Source organism: Ictidomys tridecemlineatus, chromosome 13 (assembly GCF_052094955.1).
Source record: "Ictidomys tridecemlineatus isolate mIctTri1 chromosome 13, mIctTri1.hap1, whole genome shotgun sequence".
NCBI classification, from domain to species: Eukaryota; Metazoa; Chordata; class Mammalia; order Rodentia; family Sciuridae; genus Ictidomys; species Ictidomys tridecemlineatus.
In genome coordinates, this window is record NC_135489.1 from 24379281 (window position 1) to 24402256 (window position 22976).

The 22976-nt window shown below is 52.8% G+C and overlaps 1 protein-coding gene across 5 annotated transcripts in view; it reads left to right on the plus strand.

Moving 5' to 3' along the window:
• The first annotated feature begins 4691 nt into the window (after window positions 1-4691).
• Window positions 4692-22976, plus strand: part of Smad7 (SMAD family member 7) — a 28901-nt gene continuing 10616 nt past the window's right edge. The window contains exons 1-3 of one of the 5 annotated variants that reach the window (XM_005323077.4): window positions 4692-6910; window positions 8283-8336; window positions 13943-14017. In XM_005323077.4, the coding sequence (XP_005323134.1) occupies window positions 6298-6910; window positions 8283-8336; window positions 13943-14017 (742 nt within the window). In that variant the 5' untranslated portion in view covers window positions 4692-6297. Of the gene's footprint in view, window positions 6911-7230; window positions 7493-8282; window positions 8337-13942; window positions 14018-22976 lie in introns of those variants that run through there. The other 4 variants (XM_005323078.4, XM_078030060.1, XM_078030059.1 and 1 more) reach the window with 4 other exon arrangements.

The following is a 22976-nucleotide window of genomic DNA, read 5'->3' on the forward strand; positions in this document are numbered from 1 at the left end:
GGGACTGGCGCGTTTCCTTGCTGACTCTCACCAGGGTCATGACGAGTCAGTCTCCACCCTTGCTGTCTGGAATGAGACATTGGCCTCTGCTGTCATCGACCTTCCTGGAATAAGAGTCCTACAGAGAGAGACACACTGTCTATAGCCTCACTTCCACGTGGGATCTCACCAACTTGACCTTCTTTATAAGGACATCAGAACAGCGAATTTCAGGAAATGAGAAAAGCAAGCAGGCGGTTTAAAAATGTAAAACTCTGTATGTTTTTTTGAACACACAGAGGGTGTTGAACTCAGGGGTGTTTAACCACTGAGCCACTTCCCCAGCCTTTTTTACTTTGGGACAGGGTCTCATTAAATTACTCAGGGCCTCCCTAAATTGCTGAGAATGGTTTTGAACTTGCGATCCTCCTGCCTCAGCCTCCGGAGTCATTGGGATTATAGGCATTTTACCACATCTGGGTAAAACTCTGTTTTTTCGAATAGGTAGAACATGCATATAATTCAGAATTCAAAAGGTTCATCAACATATACGTTCAATTCATCAGTTTTTCTTTGGAGCAAAGTGTGTCAACATGTGACTATATATTTGAAATCTGTGTTATTCTCACTCTTTACTTTTTTCTGGATGTTTCTCTTGTCTCCCTCACAAAAATCATCCCGATCCCCTCTTACAGCCCAGTACCTGGCTGAGTGTTTTGCTCAGGCACCTGGCAAATGCTGCAGATCAGCTGACAGGCTGTCTGTAGTAGGGGAATATTTGATGAGTCAGGGCTTATAGCTTCTTCATTTGATTGTGAATTAGATGCATTTTCATTCACTTATGTTCCCAGGATAAGCCAAGAAGTGCTGATCGCCACATTGGCCTCACTCCTGCCGTCTTCCTTTCATAACCATCACTTCCTTTTGTATTGTCGCCAGTTAAGGATAGTTTAGGGCTCACTCACGCATTTTTCAGGGGACGATTGTGCAAGAAATGTTGATATTTTCCAATACTTTTTTGGCTTCTTCAATTGTTTCTTCCTTTGGCTTTTGCAAGAAAAATCTTCATCTCTGCCTCACTCCTTCCCCCACCCCCACTGACACACACCCACAGGCACTTTGAGGCCTCTCTGTCCCTTCCCTCCCCTCCCTTCCCTTCCTGAAGGAAACCACTGAAAACGAGGAAAGAACTAAAATAAAGAATCCCGTCTCTCTTCCCGAGGAGTTTTTCAGTTTTTGCTGCTGGTCACTGGGAGGTGTTGAGTATTTGGAGACTTCTTTTCTTTGCCCTTGTCTTTTGCTCACCCCAGGCCCAGCTGATAGCCTGCCTCCCCTCTGGGCAGGTTTTAGGGATTCACCTATTTCCAGTCCTCTCCTGTGTATTCTACTGTTCTCCTTCTGGGGTCCCTGGCTGCTCAGAGACCTTGGGCCTTTGGCAATTTCCCTGGGCTTCCACTCTCCTCCAGAGGCCAAGGCTTAGCCAGAGAGCTGCAGAGAGGCGGCTCCACAGTCCTGAGGGCGGACGCAGGGGCCAGTGATTAAGTAGCCAGGTCTTTAGCTGCCTGCATCCTTGTTTGTCATAACTCTGCTATTTTGGTCTCTGTGACTTGTGGCTGCACCATGATTAGGGTTTGATTACTATCACCAAAGCGACTAAAAGATGAAAATAGAAGCCACAACAGGAAATAAACAACTGCAAATGAGATATTTTATTCCACTATTCCCTGCCAGCAAATGATTAAAATCAAACTCATTCACAATAGTTTGGTGAACTCCTAAACTCTTCTTAAAGGATCAGAATGGTCTGGAACTCTGTTTTTGTGGGTCTCATTTATGCCTGTGAAGGGAAGGAGGGACCTCCCTTTCTAGGCACACCAGCCAGGCACAGCCCTTCTACCTCCCTGGCTCCTGGATTCTTTCTTGGAAAGGAAAGGAGTGTGAAAAGAATGTGATGGGGTGGGGCGGCTGTCAGGAGGGTTGGGATGTTAACTGATTCAGGGGATGCCAGGGAGCCATAAAGCACCACCAAACATTGTAGCTACTTGCCCAGCATCCCACCCACTGCTACCCAGGGTAGTAAAATGAAGGAGGAAAGCTGGGTAGAGAGGGCAAAATAGGGGTGACGCCTGAATTAAAACACCCACAATTACACGAGATGGGAACATAGCTCTGCAAGTATATGCACGTTCCACCCAGACAAGCTGTGACGTCAGATTCAACTCCTGAAACACCCACTAAACCTACCTGCCCTGTGTGCACTCTGGCCTCTCATCACAGAGGGTGATAGCACCACTGGCCAGATTTCCAGAAGATTCTTCAGATTCTCCAAGTAGCCAAGAAGCTGAATTAGAACGATGACATTTGCTTTCTGTGTTTATTTAATCCTTCCTGACACTTTGTAGTCTGGCCTGGCCTCTCTTCTAGGGAGACCCAAAACAGGGAGAGGGAATCGGACTCTGAGAATACAAGACACTTGCCCAGAAAGCCTTGGAAAGCCTGCCAAGGGCTCACCTAACCTGAGGCTCACTCTTGGCACCAGTTATTTAACCAGTGAATGGCAGAGCCCCAAACTAAAATCAGGTTTTCTCACTTCTAGTTTGCTCTTCCTAAGTCTTTTGAAGTATTGTATATTTCTCAGACACCCCCCAATGCCATTTGGCTCTTTTGCCTTTCACTGCCTATGGGGATGGGATCATCCCTCCTCCATTCCCTCCCTGGCTCTGTCTTCACACACACACACACACACACACACACACACACACACACACACAAACACAGACACAATTTCAACAGAGAACCTTTTAATTTATAAACAAAATTATGTTATATAATTACAGCCTATGTGACTTTACAAAGTAAATATTCAGAATGCCAACCTCTGCCCTGCCCATGGTTCTGTGCTGTTGGTATTACAGTCTTCTAGGCTCATGAGCTTCCATGCCTGGAGAGAATCATGTGAACCAAAGTTGCCAATATCCTTTCATACTCATGTCACCAAAGGTGATTTTGTTGGGATAGAGGGTTCCAAATGCACCTTTAAGTCCTATCAAATTCTAAGTGTGGATTAATGTGTGTGTATATATATATACACACACACATACACACACACACACACACATATATATTTGTGTGTATGTATATGTGTGTGTATATATGTATATACACGTGTGTATTTGCTGTACTGGAGATTAAATCTGGGGCTCCCACTGAAGTACACCTCCAGTCCTCTAAATATTTCTTAAGTATCTCTTGCATGTAAAAAACCTTCCAAATTGCTGGAGGAAAGAGGGCTTGAATTATAAAGATTCATCCTTGCCTTTTCCTTTTAAGAATAATTTAGTCAGGGAGATGCAAATAGTACATCACCTTTTCTAAAGATTCTTTAAATCCTCATTAAGTTTCATTGCTATCTTGACCTCCCAATTCTAAGTGACTTAAAAAAACAAACCGTATTTCAGTGAATATGATGCCAGGTTAGATCACCATGCCAACTAGTGGCCTCGTCAACACTGACGCGTATGTAATATTTAAATACTATAGTACGTTTCTCGGCACCAGCAGCTTTCACCACGTAAACGCTCTCAGGTCCTTTACCCAACTAACGCCTTTCCTATTTCCACGCAGAAACCTCCAGCCGGGAATACCCATCTCTGGATCCTGGGGTCAGGGGATAAACTCTGATTCTAAGCACCTTGAAAGCTACGAGGCCAAGGAGGGCGCGGAAACAGGACCCGCATGCAAATGAAAGCCCCGGGCTGGTCTGCTCGCTGGGTAACCATCCCGCGCCCGTAGGCGGAGTGGCGGGTGGTGGAGGTCTTCCGGGCCCTGGAGGAAACCTGCCGGCGGCGCACAGGCGAGTCCCCTCCCGCTCCGGGTTCTCCCGCCAGGATGCTACCCCTCGCAGCTCGTCAGCCGGCCAAATGCATTCCAGAGCTGTGCACAAGACACACTTCTCCAGGCAGTCCTAGAAACCGGAGCCCGGAGCGGGAGAGGGCGGGAGGGAGCGCGCGGCCGCTGCTGAGGTCACATTCGCGCCGCCTCCCCGCCCTCGGTGGCCCGGCTGTTCCCTCCAGCGCACACTTCCCAGGGCCTCGGTCCAGTGCGGTGTAAATGTCTTTTAAACAGAGGGAGCGCTCTCCTCCCCTTTCCCTCCCCAGCAGCCAAGGGAGCCGCCGCCAGGGCCTTTAAAACAAAACGAATGAATGAAGCGCTAGGGCGAGCGCGCGCGGGACTGCCGCGGCGAAGCCCCGAAGGGTCTAAATCCGGCCACCGACCGGCTCGTTCCGCTCCAAAACTCGCCGGCGAAGCCCGCTCGGTGCTCCTGACTCTTTCAGTTTCTCCTCTGCTCCTGCTGGATCTCAGCCGATTCTGGGAGCGTTTCTGTCCCCCACCTTTCTCATCCTGCCCCACAGGTCCCCCCACTGCAGACCCGGGAGCGGGTGGTGGTGGCGGGGGTGGGGGGAGAAATAGCTTTTAGAAACCCGATCTGTTGTTTGCGAAACACAATCGCTTTTTTTTTTTTTTTTAAAGCGACAGGGTGTCTAGACGGCCACGTGACGAGGCCGGAGCCGGGCGCGCCACTGCGCAGTGGAACCAGCCGAGCAGAGGGCCGGGTGGGGGGGCGGGGAGGAGGCGGCGGCGGCGGCGGCGGCTGGGGGCGGGGGAGGAAGGGGGAGGAAGGGGGAGGGAAGGGGGCGGAGGCGGGAGGCCTTGCGGGAGGCGGCGAGCCTCGGGCACACTCGTTGCTGCTCGGCGCAAGGAGGATCTTGTCCCTTAGCCGCGCCAGCCGAGCCAGCCGGGCGCCGTGCTCGGTCTGCTCGCCGCGCCGGAGAGAGCTGCCCGAGACGGAGCCAGCCCGCCGGCGCCGAGCCGCCGAGCGCCCGGCCCAGGAGCCCCTGAGTGCGGCGCGGCGAGCCCCCGGCGGCAGCAGAAGGACCCGAGCGCCAGGAGAGGGCGGACGGGGGACAAGGAGGCTCCCGGGCGCGACGAGGAGAGTCTCGGAGGAGGAGGCGGCGAGAGGACACCCGGGCCTCCTGCCGCCACAGCCGGGTCGGGCCAAGCGGCTTATGCGGGGAGCGCCGGCGGCCAGCCGCAGCCTGGGGAGGGGGAACCTGCGGTCCCCGCACTAGCGATCAGCCAGTGCCCAGAGGCGAGAGCGCGCGACCCGTCAGTGGCCCGCCGCCGCGCCGCCCTCCCCCTCGCTGTCAGCCCCGCCGGGGCGCAGCCGCCGCAGCAGCATCTTCTGCCCCTACGCCCCCGCCAGCGCTGAGGAAGTCCCCGCCGAGGACCTGGGCCCGGGAGTGCAGGAGGAAAGACCAGAGACTCCCCTAAAACACCCAGATGCGCAAGATCGAAGGAGTGTAGCCAAAGCTTTCTGTGGATTTAAAAAAAAAATACATTTTTTTTTTGGCAGAAGAAAGGAAGACCATCGGGGCTCTGCAAGGAAAAAAGGGGTGTGTGTAACTCATGGATACGTTTCTCCACCTCTCAAACATCTTGTTCTACTTTGTAAACATTTTCTTTTTTTAAACCTCGGCTCCAGCTGGACGCCCCCAGACCTCCGAGGTGCGAGGAGGTGGTGGTTTTCATTTGGGGCTTTGCATATTGGGTTTTTAGGTTTTGAAGAGAGCCTTCTCTTTTCGCCAGACGTCTTATGCGGGGTGAAGTCCACTCGGCCCCCTCCCCCGAGTCTTCGTGTGCACGGAATTCGAGGAGATCCAGTTACTAAGGATATAGAGGAAAAAAATAAATCGCGTGCCTGCTTTTTTTTTTTTTTAATTGCCTGCTTCTCCCCACCCCCAAATTAAGTTGCTTAGCAAGGGGGAAAGAGGCTTTTTCTTTCCTTCAGAAGCCCAGCCGAACGCCTTTGGTTTTTTGCCCCCAAGGATCTTCCATGTAGGAAGCCGAGGCTGGCGAGCCCGACCCTCGGGAGCCACTACAGGGGGGCCTCTTTTTGGGGAGGCGCCGACTGGGGCAGGCTCGGACGCCCCCAGGGAATCGGCGGCCGCGTCCCTCCGGGGCGCGCCGGGGCCCGAGAGCCGCGCAGGGCGCCGGCCGTGCGGGGTGGGGCAGCCGGAGCGCAGGCCCCCGAGCCCCGGCGGGCGCCCCCGGGCCCCCGCGCGCGCCCCGGCCTCCGGGAGACTGGCGCATGCCACGGAGCGCCCCTCGGGCCGCCGCCGCTCCTGCCCGGGCCCCTGCTGTTGCTGTTGTCGCCTGCGCCTGCTGCCCCAACTCGGCGCCCGACTTCTTCATGGTGTGCGGAGGTCATGTTCGCTCCTTAGCCGGCAAACGACTTTTCTCCTCGCCTCCTCGCCCCGCATGTTCAGGACCAAACGATCTGCGCTCGTCCGGCGTCTCTGGAGAAGCCGAGCGCCCGGCGGCGAGGACGAGGAGGAGGGCGCTGGGGGAGGCGGAGGAGGAGGCGAGCTGCGGGGAGAAGGGGCGACGGACGGCCGGGCGCATGGGGCCGGTGGCGGCGGCGTGGGCAGGGCTGGCTGCTGCCTGGGCAAGGCAGTCCGAGGTGCCAAAGGTCACCACCATCCCCATCCCCCAGCCGCGGGCGCCGGCGCGGCCGGGGGCACCGAAGCGGATCTGAAGGCGCTCACGCACTCGGTGCTTAAGAAACTGAAGGAGCGGCAGCTGGAGCTGCTGCTTCAGGCCGTGGAGTCCCGCGGCGGTACGCGCACCGCGTGCCTCCTGCTGCCTGGCCGCCTGGACTGCAGGCTGGGCCCGGGGGCTCCCGCCAGTGCGCAACCCGCGCAGCCGCCCTCGTCCTACTCGCTCCCCCTCCTGCTGTGCAAAGTGTTCAGGTGGCCGGATCTCAGGCATTCCTCGGAAGTCAAGAGGCTGTGTTGCTGTGAATCTTACGGGAAGATCAACCCCGAGCTGGTGTGCTGCAACCCCCATCACCTTAGCAGACTCTGCGAACTAGGTAAGAAGTTGTTCTGTGCCTACTCTTTCCTCTCCCTGGTGCGCAAGTGCTGGAAGAAAAGTCCTGGTGGGCTTTCTGTGTGTGTGTGTGTGTGTGTGTGTGTGTGTGTGTGTGTGTGCAGTCACCTTTCCGAGGGGACAGTACATCCTCTCCTGAAGCAAACGTGGGGCACTAAAACAGAGAAGGGACAAGGGGAAGTTCGAAGGGCATTCCTTGGGGGTTCCCTTCCTGGCTTTTCTCCTCTGTCGCCCCGAGGGTGTCCATGGGCACTGCTTATGCATTCACCGTACAGACTGGCATCTAAAAACCAGAGGCTCTGGTTTGCAGATCAGCAAGGGGGTGCAAAGAGAAGTGGGGGTCACGCCTCCCCTTCACCCGGAAAGGCACTGAGGTGTGTGGCCGAGTTGGATACGGTCCAAGCCCGCCAAAGAAGGCTGGAGAAAGCGAGCTATAAAAGCCGGAAAGTCTCCGCAGCTTTAGTAAATAAGGAGAGTCACGTCGGGCACAAGTGGCCCAGATACTGCCCTGGCCTCGCAGCTTCCGAGTTTGGGGGCAGAGGATTAGGATGGGAGGCCGAATTGGGTATCTACTGTCCCTAAGCTCTGCCAGCCCCGGGGTGGAAAGGAACAAGCAGCCAGGAGAAGTTGGCTGCCCCCTACTTTTTCCTTTCTTCAGCACAGAAAAGTATACAGTTAAGGGTCGTTAGAATGGCGGTTTCCCAGCGTCTCGGTGACGCTGCTGCCCCTTACCCGCGCTGGGGCCTCGGCTTCAGGCTGAGACCCCAGGCGCCCACCCCTTTATCGTTCCCTCCCCATCCTTCTCTGTTCTCGGCGGCTTTGTGTACGGGTAGGGGGGACGCACCCTAGATGCCTGCAGGACCCCCAAGTTCACCAGCACACTTGGGGTGCATCTCCCAGGTGGGCTGGGAGGGGGGCCGGTGCCCCCCCACCCGCGGGGCCGGGTGGAGCGGCGGGGGCGGAGGCGCGCTGCCCTCCTGGGGGCGGGCCGGGTGGGGGAGGGGAGCGGGGTCTCGAGGTCCAGGGTTCCGCGGGGGCCTGGTTGCCCCCGGCCCTGTGAACGGTGAAGTGCGGCTCTGGTCCCTCGGCCGAGCCGGTGGTTTCCAGCGGGGCCCGCCGAGCGCGGCGGCGGCGGCCGCAGACGGAGAGGAGCGGAGCGCCGAGGCTGGCGCCAGGCGGCCTCTTTTGTTTATCTGACAGCTAAATATCAAGGCAATCACCGCCTCGCGGCCCGGCCTCCAACCCCCACAGCTAAGACAAACAGTTGGGCTGAAAGAATGCCTCTGTTATCATAAGTTTCTATCTCTCTTTCTCAGGGCTCGCACTTTATATTCTCCTACTTTTTTTAATTCCAGAGTCTCCCCCCCCTCCCTACTCCAGATACCCGATGGATTTTCTCAAGCCAACTGGTGAGTCGATGATTTTCAAAATATTTTATCTTAAGTTAGAACCGGAACCTCTAGAACCTCTAGAACCCCGGCTGTGTGTGTCTAGGCTGCGGCCTGGGAGGTGCTTGCTAGGCTTGGTCCAGTTGGTGATAGGTTTTCCTCTACGGGCAGTTTGAATTTTTCTGTTGTTTTGCCTTTATTATTATTATTACTTATTAACTTATTTATTTTTGTCAAAGTGTTTCCTCCATATTCTTTACATTTTGTTTCTCTTTTTCGTATTTGCAAATTGGTCCTATTGACCAAAGTTAGCTCAGCTTTTTGAACTCATGGAGGCTTTAATCCATGCGGTGTCTTGGAAGCCAAATAGGACAGGTTGATGGGAACATTCAGAGACTTTGTAAGTGCCAGGAGAATCAGTGGAAAGGATGGAAGGGATGATCAGATGGAAGGGAAGACTGTTTCAGAAGTTGCAGACGGGACTTGGGTTTGGGGTGAGACACTAGAACACTTAAGAAGCATGGGCAACAGGTAAAGGGAAGGTCTAGCCCCTGCCCAGCCACCTCCAGAGTCAGCCCTCCTGGGGTTTTCTCAGAATTCTTGGTAGGGCCCATAAAAGTTTTTAGCATAACTCTGCCTGCCTGTTGCTTTGTCACCGGATGGCATGGAGCCAGGGCAGAAGCCCATTTGAGACTGGCACCAGCCCCGTTGCGGTTGTCTGCATTCAACTTCTGGCTGGCAGTACAAGGGCCCATCCTTTGGAGCTGTCAGTGCCAGGGGACAGGGTCAGCAAAACGGATTGGGGATGACAGCAGGAACAAGCTTTGTTTCCTGGAGCCCCTTCTTACAGAGGGAGATTCATTTGCTAAAAGTACAGATTGTAACTTTGTTTTTTATGTCTGAATGCTGGGTGCCTGAGAAAATACAACCGCTTGTGACATTTTTATTTTGCCAAGGTTCTGGGAGAAGGAAAAGTGAAGGGTTGGGCACCATTTAGCTCCTGGAATTCTATAAGTCCTTCCGCCTCATGAGTTTTGGCTGTCGGGCCTTTTCCCCCACTAATTAAAAGTTTTGCTGGGGCGTTGTCATAAATTAAATACTTTAATGAACGTGTAACCGAAGCCCATGCTCTGCAGCCAGCCCTCCCGGGACTCCACCAGCTCTCAAGTTGGGAAGGCGTTTCTGCTTGCCTGGTGCCTGTCTAATAAGTGACCTGCAAAGCATGTGATATTTTGCTTTCGATTTACAAAACACTAGATAAATGGCCATTAATGAGGAGATAAGCAGCTCTCTGTATTTGTAACAAACGTTAACTAAAAATTACCAAGCTGTTTTCCCAAAGAATGTAACTTGCCTGAGTTTTCGGCTTAAAGAATCAAGAATAGGTTGTTCCAAGGGACCATCACTGTCTAGGTGTTGCTTTTCTTTCTGTATTCTTCAAATTTGAAGGTTTTCCTTAAAAGAGAGAAAATTTCATGGGCCCAGGGGGTAGAAACGGCTAGGGTCAGTGTTCCCCAAACCCCCAAAAATCATAGAAAAGAAGGACCTTGTTCTCTTGGGTTTACTGCAGAGACACTGGGATAATGTGTTCTCAGGATTTAAGCAGTCATTCTGTCAGGTCAGGGGCCTCCTTTTTGGTGAGTGGAGTGATATATTTATTCATTAGCAAGTGTTGACATTAGGTAGCAAAATGTGTGTAAACAGAGAAGCCACAAAGACAGGAATGTGCCATTTCCAGAAGGTGGGGGGGGGAGAAGTGTTCTTCAGAACAGCCAATAGGAAGTGATTAACCTGCTAATCGGAAACCCAAACAGCTGGTTACTCACCCAAAACATTTTGTTTAAAACAAAACAAAAAAAGGAAAACAACAACAAAAAGACACTGTTGCCTAGGGCCAGTAACAGATGAAGCCCCCCAGGAGAGGAATGGTCTGGAGCTGGAGGGGGACAAGTCTGGAACTGGTTTTGCTGGTGGTGGTGGCCAGGGGTGTTGCGGTTAGACACCCAGATGGGAGGGTACTGCCCTAGCCACCTACCCCCACCTAGTACCACAGAGTGCTGGGCCTGGGAATTTGGACAGGCTGCTTACATTGCTCAGCCGAGGTTGGATCTTTGCTCTGGGGTTCCTAGGTGAGCAGGCATAAGGTTTTATAATGGACAACTGTTTGAAGTCTTGACCAGTTCCACAACCATGAAGTTTCCAGCTTGAGAAGAGGAGATGGGAAGGGTGGGTAGGGGTAGGTACCACTGAGTTGAAGGAGCCTTTGGCGGGCTAAAATTGGGGGCTCCATTTTGTGGTGGTTTAAGCTCTCTTGCTACAGCCTCTGGGAGGGCCCAGACTTTGAACAGCTGGCACCGTATGGTCTCACACCAGCAGAGTCATCTTCCAAGGAGTATTAGAGGGGCCTGAGCCTCAGGGCAAAGTGGTTGTGACTTGTGACTAATGGAAGGTAGGAAGACTCCCTATTTCACAGGTGATAAGAATTTGCTATTTGCTGCTAGGTTTCAGGTTATGGAGTGGGGAGTCCGAGAAGGTAACTTTGTGGGTTCTGCTTCCTGTGTGCTCCATGTCTGCTCTCTGGAAGGTTTGAAGAACCCAGGTGGCCAGTGACCATTCATAGATTCAGCTTCCAAAGCCTAGCAGAAAGTCTGGTGTCTTGACCTGAGATGGCACCCTGCCTTTCTTTGCCTCTTAACTTTGGTCCCTAGGTCTCTCTTAACTTTTCCTGGTCTCACTTTAAATCCAGGTGGTGAAAGAGTTTGATTAGATGATTCATTCATTCATTCATTCATTTACTGCTCCTTTCATTCATTTCCCCAGGTGGAATGATGGGCCTCCCTAAAAATTAGAATGTGGCAGTACAGCGTTCTTCTGTCACTACTAGGGTTTCTTTGAGGTTTGAACCACCTGGGGCAGAGCCCAGGTATACTGGTTGTGATGGTGGCAGTGATGGTGGCGGAGTCTGATGCCAGCAGTGCTTAGGAAGCTCAGAACTAAGTTGGTAAGCCTGCCCTGGCTCTCTGGGTAGGGACAGTTTGGTGGAATTCCCTCAAGTTCATTCTGTGGTTGCTCCCCAGGCTTGGGGTTTTAGACTTTGTTGGAACAAACCCTCTGCTTTAGAAGCTCTAGGACAGAGGGTGAGTCTTTTTTTTTTTTCTCCCCCAGAACCCAGCATGAGCTGGGTGCTTTTTGTTAAATAGCAGTAGATGAGAACCAGGAACAGCCTAGTGCTGCTCACTGCCAGCCTGGGTTTTAGGGAGCAGGAGACACAGGCAGATGGTGAGACTCTGACTTTGGAAGTCTGTCTTTGTGGGTAAGGGTTAAAAGTCTGGCCCCCTTGATCTTTACAAGCCTTACAAGCCAGGCTGTAGCTTGCGGCCAGTCTGGATGCTGAAAACTGGTTCAGCCTGGCCACCTCCAAGGAGAGTTGTTGAGACTCAGTGGCCTGCCGGGGGTTGGGGGGAGGGTGGACATAGCCATGGGCTAGGAGCTGGACTCTTGGGAATGGCCTGGCTCGCTGGGTGGCCCCTTGAGCTAGTCAATGACGCCTCAGTTTACCTGGGTGCATGTGGAACAGGTATGTTTTGCTACTTCACAGGGCTGGTAGGGAGGCCTAATTAACGTTTGTAAATCCCTCCTAAGATCAAAGGCACTGCAGAAGGGCAGAACACCATTTCATAAAAACGCGTGTGGTTGCCAGCGTTGGAGCTGGCTTACCTTTGATGTGAGACAGGCTGACACCCCGGCTGTGGTCTCAGCTCTGCCCGGAGAGGCCAAGCTTTTCCTTTGAAACACACCTTGCCCCTGGCATTCAGCCAGCCTGAGCTGGGGGGAGTGGCTATGGATAAGTCATCATGTTTAATATGGGGTGGGTGGAGGAAAGGGGGATGAGAAGTCTATCTCTAGAAAATGGTGAAGGCCCTCAGAGTAGTTTAGAAAGTACAAGGCACACACCAATTAACCAGTAACTCCATTTCCTGCTTCTCTCTATTGTTTTCCATTTGATTAAGTGTATCCTGCAAAGCTGTATATTCCTGTTAGGAATTAGACTCTCTCCTGATGAAATGAGATTACACACACAGCCTCCTGCTCTGCCCTCCCCTGGCCCTCCTCTGCCTGCCCTCCTCGTGCCCCTCCCCATTTAGGAGGGGGTCTTTTGTTGATTTGTTCTTGATGGTGCTAGGGATCAAACCCAGGGCATTTACCACTGAACTAACCCCTAGTCCAGCCCAGCCCAGGAAAGTTCTTCAAAAGTTATTATTCCAGTCTGGGAGAGAGTGTCAGAGGATATGGGAGAGGAAAGGACTCTGGATTAGAGAGAGAATTTCAGCATTTAAGGGAGGCAGACAGCAGAAGCTTAGAGATCATAACCATGACCGGGAGCTCTGCAGCCTGGGCTTGGCCACCTGTACCCTTTTCGTCAGGGAGTTGGAGGAATGCACTGTGCCATCAAAGGGCTCCCGTGGACTGCTTGCCTCCTGTCTTCTCTTTGGTTTCCTTTTTGCCAGTGCTGTTAAGAGGGGCTCCACTTAGAAACTGGTAATGCACACCCCAGAGACTCGTTGCTGGTGGCCTGGTGGCCTCGGGTGGAAGGACTTGAGTATATACCATCCAACTTGGTGCATTAGCTGTGGAGCTGGGAAACACCATCCTCAGGCTTTCTGCATAGACTTCAGGACGTTTGGCAATGGCAATGGTGCATGAGAAATTCACAGGGTCCTGTGTATTTGTGTTCCATGGGGCTAATTAGTTGTGGTTCATGGGCATTATTTTTTGTTTAAATTGCTTGGAGGGCGGTTGTAGAGTCTATTTCTCAGCTGGAATTGTCATTATCCTCATTAGCATCGAGGTCACTGTGCTGAGCACCTGAGGGTGATGGACAGGTCCAGTTAGGGCACAGCAGAATCTGAAGGTGGAAAAGGATTAGCCAGGGCAGCAGGAGGAAACTGAGTGCCTGAAAGATTTTTGTCGGAGCTGAGATCAAGCAGCCTTGTGGAGTGGGGTTGCCCGGGAAGGTTTCCAGAAATGGGGGAGGTTTGGACAGTTTGGAAGCAGGGAGAGCATTTCCCCTCAGGCTTGGAGCCTGGCTGGGAAGCTTCTATCGTGATCTGGTGGTGCTTACACAGGTGTATACACGAGTCCACTTGAAACGTTTATGCTCCACTGTACTCAAGTTAGACCTCAGTTAAAAAGGAAAAGAAAGTCCTCAAGAACTGGGAAATCTGTCATTTGAAAGACCAGGGCAAAACCTTCATGGATGGGCGTGTCAGAGAGGCCACCTCCTCTAGACCAGGGGGCTTTAGTCCTTGATTAGGGATTAGGGAGGACACAGCAACCAGGGTGGAGAAACTCTACCTGAACCTCCTTTGACCTTGGGACCACCAAGTCCCCTCAATGGGGACTTGTTATTAGGAAGAATTGAGTTAGTCTGTGATCCAGCCTGACTTGACTAGAGATTGAGGGCTGCCCCAGAACCCAGACAGGTGACAAGGTGCTGTGGTCTGTCTCAGGATGGGCAGACCCTTGATGATCTGCACCGAGGCTGGCCCTCTGTTGTGCTCTTTAGGCTGTGCCTAGAGATTAGTTCTGGTGTATTCATGTGTTTCTCCCCCTCTTTGAATCCACAGCAGACTGTCCAGATGCTGTGCCTTCCTCCGCTGAAACAGGGGGAACAAATTATCTGGCCCCTGGGGGGCTTTCAGGTAAGATGCTTTCTCTTATTTTCCTGGCAATTCCAAGATTTCTAAAAATTGCTGGAGTCTGAAGGAAGGGGGTGGCCTTCTGCCACCCCAGCTGGTCTGGAGTCGTTCTCATTCTCATTTTTATGTGCCTTAAACTGGATGCGTTCAGGGAGGCTGGTGCTCGAGCTCATCCTCCTACAGTCCTTTATGCGGCGTTGGCCAGTTCCAGGGATGGGGAAACTGGAGCTGGCCAGGGGCTAGTTTTGTGTTGTTTTTTGGTGGTTTTAAGCAGCTCATGGCTCGAGGGACTTCCACTTGGTGATTTTGTGTCTTGAACTCATGCATTTAAGCTCTGTTTTTGCCCTTGCTCTTTGTGCATGAGGTGGCTTGAAGCGGGGGGACACACCTTTAGGGGAACTTGTTGAGAACCGATTCCAAGCAGATTCTTGAACCCCCTTTCCAAGTCCTGATTGCCCTTCCAGCTCTGTGTAAAATTCTCCAGCCCGTGTCTGGGGATAGGAACTGCAGGGCAGGTAGGCTGCAGACAGTGGATTCCCTAGCTGTCCCCTGAGGGCAGGCTTTCCTCCGTGGCCCACAGGCTAAGGCCCTGGAATGCTGGTGCTGGAGGATCCTGGGATGGAGGAGATGCTGCATTGGGGAGCCTATCCCTCATTGTCCCTGAGGACACCAGGGAAGGGTGATACTGGGGGAAGCTCACTGGCACTGTGTGAGAGGCAGATAGTTCTCTTCTAAAGACATTCTCTTTCTTCCTGTTTCTTTCACCTCACCATGCCATCCCTAGATTTTAAGAAGTAGCTAAAGCAAGAGAAAGTCACCTGGCGGGTAAAAAGCAGAGTAGTTGTAGCAGAGTTCTGGTCATTTTCTTGCCTTTGGGCCACTGTGTAAGGCTATAGTGTAGCAGCTCAAATGGAAGCAGTAAAACTTGTTTTGCACCCTCCTTCGTGGGGTTACCCCCTGACTAATTGGTCAAGCTTTGCCACCACGTGCTGCTCACATACAGCTCCTCCTGAGTAGCTCCCTCCCCTCCAGGAGTAGAGCTTGCTGAGAGTCTGTGGGGAGACCCTTGTTTGTTTTGATTTCAGGGCAGTATATACTGGACTGTTATCTGAGACACAGGGTATTGTTTACTCAAGGCTGCTAATGAGAACTGAGCAGGAAAAGAAGGACCCAGAGGAGAGGGGGCTTTGGGCAGGGGGTAGGGAGTGGACGGTGCTAGCACAGCGATGTGTAAATTGTATTTCTTCTGCTTTCTAAGGCTGAGGGAGTTGAGAGAGTTCTGGAAAGAAAGGGACAAGGAGAGGAAAGGGTCTGAGCAGAATAACATGCGCGGGATGTTGTTGGGTGCTTTTATTTTTTAAACCCTGGGTGTGCAGGGAGGAGCCCTAGCCCCTCCAAACCACATGAAATAAGCAAGGGAAGTGGTAGCTTTTGAAAGGGGCTTTTCGGAAGGTTTGTCTTAATGATAACATCTTGTCTGTCTCCTCTGGTGGAGGAAATGACCGACACCAGCCTGAGCCACCACCAGCCTGAGTGCCTCCTCGCCCAGCCCCAGGAGCCAAACTGTGTGTGACCCGGGCAGCCCTTCCGAGATGGGTAGCCTTTTTGCTCCCTTCCAATTCCTCCAGTCTTCCAAAGAAACCAGGGGCTAAAACAATCATGACCGACTCCCCCGCCCCCAGACCCCAAGATAATTGCAGCCACTTAGATTAATGTGGAGCTGCAAGGAAGAAGGGGTGTGTCTCTGAAGAAATGGTGTGGTTTGACAAAACTGCAAAAAGAAAAAAGTGGGGGGGGCCCTGCACATGAAAGAGCATTTGTTTTGAATTTTAGCTCTTGATTTACTAATTCCCAGGGCTTCAAAGTTGGAGCTCTTTCTTCTTCCTGAGCGTAGTTGGAGCCATGTATTAATAACGTGCCACGGGGGAGGGGGGTGGTAGGAACTCCTTTTTGAGTTGATGCCAGTGGTTTGGGGGTGTCCGGAGAAGAGTTGGTGGGATATACTCTTTGTGGTGTATGTGACCCCCCCAAAGACAACTGTGCAGCCAGGGCAGGACAGAGGGTTTTGTAAACTGCAGAAAGACTGGACCTTGTCCTTTTCTAGAAGTTGAGGGTTCCTGCGGGTGGCCTGGGCACCTCTGCCTTGGGGCCGCAGGGGTGTGGCAGCTGAATGGGGCCAGACACTGTGGGGGAAGGGGTTAGCATAGCAGACCCCAGGATGAGGGTGCGAGCTGGGCATCAGGGTGGGGAGCAGCCAAAGCGCCTGCAAGGGGTTTCTGCCTCCTCCCCCTTGAAATAACCTCTTTTTCACAGGCCCTGTGTGCTGTTTTCCTTCCTGTCCTGCCCTGACTGAGACCGGCTTAATGAATGGGGCTCAGTTTAGGGTGGGAGGAAGGTCGGCAGCGGGAGCCAGAGCTTGATTCTCTTGGCAAGGGAAGAAGGGAAAGAAAAAGCAGCCGAATGTGAAAATGCGAAAATGCGGTGCCTCAGAGGTGGGGGTGGGGCGCGCTCAAAGGCCTACCCCCTCCTGAGATGCAGGGGTGACTCCAAGGCTGGCCCTTCCCTTTCCTGCGCCCTTGCAGATGGCTGGCCCAGAGGAAGGGGAGTGGGCGGGTAGAGCCCAGGGAGCAGGGCCGCTGGCTGCAGGTTGGAATTCCAGCCTTGCATCTTGGCTTTGGGGGGGGGGGTGCGGGGAGGGGACCGACAGGCCTAGTCCTTCCTTGCAAGTGAAACACACCCCACCCCTGCAAGTATCCTCAGTCTGGGAAAATGGATCATTTTTAGAAGGCAGTGACTTTGGTTCCAGGAGATTGTACTTTCATTTCTGACAGCCGGCTCTCTGAGACAGATGGATTGCTCAGTGCAAGCTTATGCGTGTGTGTGTGTGTGTGTGTGTGTGTGTGTGTGTGTGTGTGTGTGTGTGTGTGTACATGCACTGCGTGCCTTAGACATACAGACAGTCCCGTGCGCAGACACGCGAGCACGCATATGCCCACAGGCAGGCGTGGAGATAGGCTAAGGTCCTGTCCCATGTTTGGTTGACGTCAGAGGAGCCTCGCCATGAAGATGTGGCCTTGGGTGGTGTTTGTGGATTGGTGCTGTGATTTGGCAGCCTGAGTTCAGCTCTCTCGGCAAGGGTGTCTTTTTTGAAAGGAATGCAACTCCAGATCAAGCCCTTGCTGCTGCTTGGACACATGTGTCATGGCTCAGAAGATCCACCTTGGCAAGGTCTGACATATGCGGGAAGCTTCTAGGTCCAGCTCAGGGGTGGAAATGGAAAGGATTTGCTCCCACAGCTTCCACTGTGTCACTAGTAATGAAAAGCATGTGTTCGAAGCTGTCGTCTGTGAGCCTTCCTCTGGAGTTTCTGGGGATCTTGCACTTCACCTGTCTGCTGGCCTCCTTTGGGTGGAAGGAGCAACCTCTCACCCGTTGTAGGTTATTCAGTGACAGACCCATCCTCCAGCCACCACCACCAGATATAAATGTCTGGCACTGGCTGGTTCTCAGCCAGATGGACTTCCCCAGCCAGAGCAGGATTGGAGGCCACCAGCCTTTTGTAGTTATTTAAGCTTCAAAAGAGGTGTCCCTGTGATTTCCTGGAGGGAGGTAGGGGTATCAGAGGCCAAAATGATCCCACGTCTTGCAGGGGATTGCGGGAACCCCATCTCTTGGCTGTGCCAGCATGCCGATTTGGAAGGACCATCATCCCAAGCGGGGCCAGTTCCTTTGCTAAGGTCTTAAGATCCATGGCACCCAGGGCTGGGAGTGGGCGCATCCTTGCATCAGCACCCACTTGAGGAGCGATGTCTGTCTCCTCCTCTTTGATCCCTGCTGCCATCTGTCTTGGCTTCAGAGAAGAGCCTCCGAAAATGCCTATATAATCTGAAAATGCCTCCCTGGCTCAGCCCATGGCCGACTTGGGCTCAAACCAAGTAGCTTAGGAAAGATTGCTCCATCCTGTTCTAAGGGAAGCTATTCAGCTGCATGTGAACAATTATTTATTGTCTGGTTTGAAATTGTGATAAAGAACTAGAAATCTGGGCCTGGGTGCCTGTTGCTGTGTTTTTCGATGTCGCCTCTCCCCGCCTGGGAATAAGTACCTTCTGGTTTCATTCAGGTCTCTGATGGCATGGGGGAGGAGAGAGGGGCGGACTTTGATCCTGGTGGTCAGGAGCCCAGGCTTTGGGGGAATCCCAAGAGCCAGCACAGTGACCAGGGGTGAGCTCCTTCCTCACCTGCCCCCTTCCCCCTGGGCCACTGTGAGAAATGACAGTCTGTGACTTCAGCAGACACACACAGTCTGCATCTCCCTAATAAGCCAGCCTAATGACTTGGGGCTAGGGCGGGCTCACCTGGTGCACACCCACACCCTGGTGTCACCAGTCCTGGACAGCAGCTCTGACTGTACGTTGGCCTCTTCTGCAGTGCCTGAGGTCATGTGCCCATCCCCTGGAGTAGAACTCCTGATAAAACCTCCTTTGTCTTGGAAAGAATGTGGCAGTTAGGCAGGGGTTAAATGCAGGGTGACAGCATTTAAAGTCTCAGGAGTAAATTTGGGCTGCTCTGCAGGCCAGACTAGATGGGCTGCTGCCTCTTGCATCCTGTCCCCAGGCAGAACTGGGCCAGCCAGTGAGGGGGAGGGGGCCAGGGGAAAGCCAGGCTCCAGGTGATGTGGCTTTTGGCTACAATCTAACACACTGACTCCCCCACCCCCAGCAGGGCCTTCACTTAGCAGACCAGGCTGTAAACCTGAGGACCCTCTGTGGCAAACCCAGCCAGCCAGGCAGCGAAAAGGGAGGAAATGCCAGAGGATTCATGATGGAGTTGGCCTCCTTTGCTTCTTTATTACTGTTGTGACTTTTCCATAATATTGCTCCTTGCAGTGTTATGGTGGCGGAGCTGGTCTTTGTTCACTTTCATCCAGGGGCCTTGAACTTGAAGTAGCACCTGTGAATAACCGGGTATCTAAACCTGGAAGAATCTAAAAAGGCACAGGGTGCTGGTTTCTAGACTGGCTTGTACATTCGAATCCCTTGGGATCAAGCCTCTTCGAAAGTGAGAGTTTTGCTTGGTGATAGACACATTTGCAGGAAAGCGGTGACTGTGTACCTTTCTCCGATTTGCTTTGCTGTTGTGAATGAGATTGCAAAAGTGACCCGTGGGTCTGGTGTCCTTCTGTGGGGATGAAAATATTCAGGAACTGGACAGTGGTGAATATGCTAAGTGTCACTGGTGGTATGTTTCCTGCTATGTGTCTTTACAGTTTTAAAAAGTAACTGTGCTAGCTTTTAAATACATGTGCATGTTTGGAGAACCAATCAAGAACAGTGACTGTGGAGAGGAGGAGAGCCTTCTGTTAGGTCATGGGGTCTATTGTGGGGTACTAGGGGTGCTTGATTCCATAGCACCCTGTGGTCTCCTGGGACCTGGGACCTGCTTCTTGTTTTACCTGAACAAGCAAGTGCATCTGGAGTTAAATGAGAAGCAGAAGGTGGGGGGAAGTTCCTTTCCCAAATCTGACCTTTCTGCTGGGGGAAGGGAGTACACTGTTTCCTCTTGCCCCAACCACCCTGCTTTGTCCTCTGGCCTGCCCATCCCCGTGACAGTGAGGCAAGACACAGTAAGGGCTAGCTCCCAGAGCCAGGTGACCCAGATCCTTCCTGAGCCACCAGAGCCCCTGGTGCGTGTGACATCCTCCCTGTCTTCTGGAGCAGGCCAGTGACTGGCCAGGGCACCGGCCCTTTGCGGGAGCCTCATGAGAATACTGTGAGCCTGGCCACCGGGAGGTCACCACTGGCTCTAGCATCTTTCTCGCTGGGGATTGAATGGCTGGCCCAGTGTCTGGCCGCTTGCCTACTGTCACACGGAGGCTTCCTCTCTGGGCTATTTTCAGCGGGGAGATATTATTAACTGCTGAGGCACAGTCCTCAATTTAGTGGCTAACACACCAAGAAAGCCACATTCACTTGGTCATGGCCACCCTGCTCTCACTTGACGGCCCCCGGCCCCTTCTGCCTTCCCCCTGTGGGCTCCACTCTAGGACCTCAGCCTTGGCCCAGGTCCTGTGGAAGCTGACATTGTGGATTGTGTCTGTTCTAGGATGAACCAGGCTTTGCCTTCGCTCCACTCTTGAAGGTGTACAAAAGGCTGTATTTGTATTCTGAGATGGGGACAGGTTGTAACGGGTGGGAAAAGGAACTTTCGATGGCGTTTAGGACAGTTATTTAAACATAGTGATAACTTTCACCTTGTAAGTTAACAGGAAATATTGGGACAAGACAGGAAATTGCATCATCCCTTTTTTGAGAAGAACTCCAGAAAAAAGTTGTTCATGAAAGGTAGTGGCTGAGAGATGGCTGGCCGTGGCTTTTTCCCCCCTTCTCTCCACCCCCACCCCCTTTCCCTTCCACTCCCACGAGGACTTTTAGGCCATTTTCTTTAAGAAAGAGGCTGTTTGAGAACTTTATGTTATTTTTATTATTTAAAAAAATATTTTACCAGAAGGGTCACCTTCAGTTGAAATGTGAACTGCAGCCTTATTTCCCAGTTTACTAAAGTATCTTTCATGACTTGTTCAGCTTCCTTCCCCAAATGGTGTGGCCAAGCAGCTCTTGGCTGGAAGCTAATTTTGGTTTGGCTGCGCTGTCCTCAACACCCAGCCCCACCCAGTGTCATTAGCTCAGTTTTAACTTGCAAAAAAAAAAAAAAAAAAACAACACTTTTTTCCTTTTTGTTGGAGGTGGGGGAGGTAGGCCTTTACTCCTGCCCTCCGCCTCTCCACCTGGCCTGGCTGCCCCTCACAGAGATGCTGGGCCCTGGGCACCTAGGACCTCAGGGTTGCCCTTGTTTTTGTTTTCAAGTCACTGTGGCCACCCCCAGGAGTTCTGTAACTTTTCTTAGATGAGTTCCAGTGCCCAGTGGAGAGGACAGGGGTGTCCCCCCAGAAGGAGGGCTGGCCTCAGCCCCACAAGTGGGGTGGAGAAGAAAGTTCGGACGTGCATTCATTCATCCTGGGTGTCCAGGGCTTCGCTTGGCGAAGACGTCGGTCTCATGACACAGGACACGGGGAGCCACCCTGACGGGCACTGCTGAGGAACCAGAAAGAAAGGGGCTGTGTGTGGTGGCTTGCTCCGCACTCATCTCACCCCACCTCCCAGCTTCTCGCCCTAGCGTGCTTTGTTTTGTTTTTATAACACAACAAGAGCCCTGGGGTGTGTAAAAGCATTGTTGAACACTCCGAGATGGTAACTTGTCCAAACAGAGCAGGACGCCAGAGCAGAACGCTGTGGGCAGGTGGCGTGCCCACAGAGGTTGCCGGGCTGGCGCCTGCCTTGCAGACACATCTCCATGGCATCTGACGTGGCTGGCTGGGCAGCAGTTCAGCTGTGGACAGGGACTTCTCTCTTCCCACCTTGATGGGGTCCAGAAGGGGACCTTGTCCTGCTTGCTGACCCTGCTGGGAAGGCATGTTCCTGTCCCAGGTGGAGTCACTTGTGCCAGGGTGGGCCAGCTGCTCTGGAAGAAGCTGCTGTGTCCCCGAGTTCCATTCATTTAGCAAATATCTCTGGAGCTCCTGCTGTGTGCCAAGCTCGGTGGTGGGGTGATTGAGTCAGTGAGTGGTGCAGGCAGCAGGAGGGGCCAGGTGTGGGGGGTTGATGTGCCAGCCCACAGAGCTGCAGCTGCAGGGGTGGGTCCTGGGGTGACTGGGTACAACAGTGTAGGCAGGGTTGACTTGTTTATGGATAAACAGAGGGGTCTGCCTCTTATACTTCTGGTTTCAGCCCCTTGTTTGATTACAAGATAACAGCAGTAGCTGCAGGAGGCCCTGCCCTCCTGGACCGAAGTGTACAGAACTGGAGCTGATGACGGAGGTGACCAGACAGTGCCCAGGCTCTTAGTGGGGCCACAGTGGGTATTGTGGGAGGACATCTGGCAGGACAGTACCCAGGGTCTTGACAGCTGCAAAGGAGGTGGGATTTTCAGAGCCCAGGAGTTTGACTTGCCCTTTGGAACTTGACATTCATGAGGACCCTTTCTGAAGAGAGCAAGTGAACTGAAACTTTTACTCTTTAATTTTAAATCTGAAGGTGAAGGCCATGGCTGGAGCCCAGCCCAGCCTGGGGTCTGTCGCACAGATTACTCCGCCATGCGATGCACTTACCAAGGTGTTTTTCACTTTTATGCTCATCTTGCCCTGTCGTTCCCCCGGGGCCAGCCGCTCCTGAGCTCCATGGAGTCTGCTAATTGAATTACTGGGGTTGCTCTTCTGAGGAGCCCTCGGGAAGAAGAGGCTGGGTGAGGGGGTTTGGCTTATTAGTCAGGGCTTGATGCAGGGCACAAAGGGAAGCACGGATTCCAACTCCAAGTTCATCTTAAACTCAGAAGACGACTCAGATAAGCAGGCCAGTGACTGTTGGTGGCCCCCCGCATTCGCTCATTTTGATAGTGCCTTTTTACTTTTTGATTTGGGACAGTGTAGCACCAAGATGTGACTGTGCTGGTGGCAGGTTCACCTGGCTGCACTTTTGAGAGTGGAGCCACTGGAGTTGGAAGTTAGACCATTATTCCTCTCCCCTTTCTCACCTTCACTTAGTGAGCTTGCAAGTGTCCCCTTCCCCATAGGCTCAGTGAGGGTCATCTGAGCTGCTTTGTTTAGAAAGTGCTTGGGGACCTCGTCAGCCCGTGGCAGGCAGCCTGTTAGCCAGCACTGCACCCCCCCCTTCATTAATCAGTAACCGAGAAGGAAAAGCAGCAGGTTGAGGTCTTGCTGTGCTCTGGGTGCCCTACATACTTAGAGAGAGGTGGGCCCCATATTCAGCTCAGTGGGGTAACAACGGGAAACCCCGCGGGGGGGGGTATTTCCTGAAAGATTCAAAAGCACCACCCACCTCCTTGGGTGTTTTGCAGGATGCCTGAGCCCTGGGAGGAAGCTCTGAGAGACTCACCTGGCCTGCCCTCC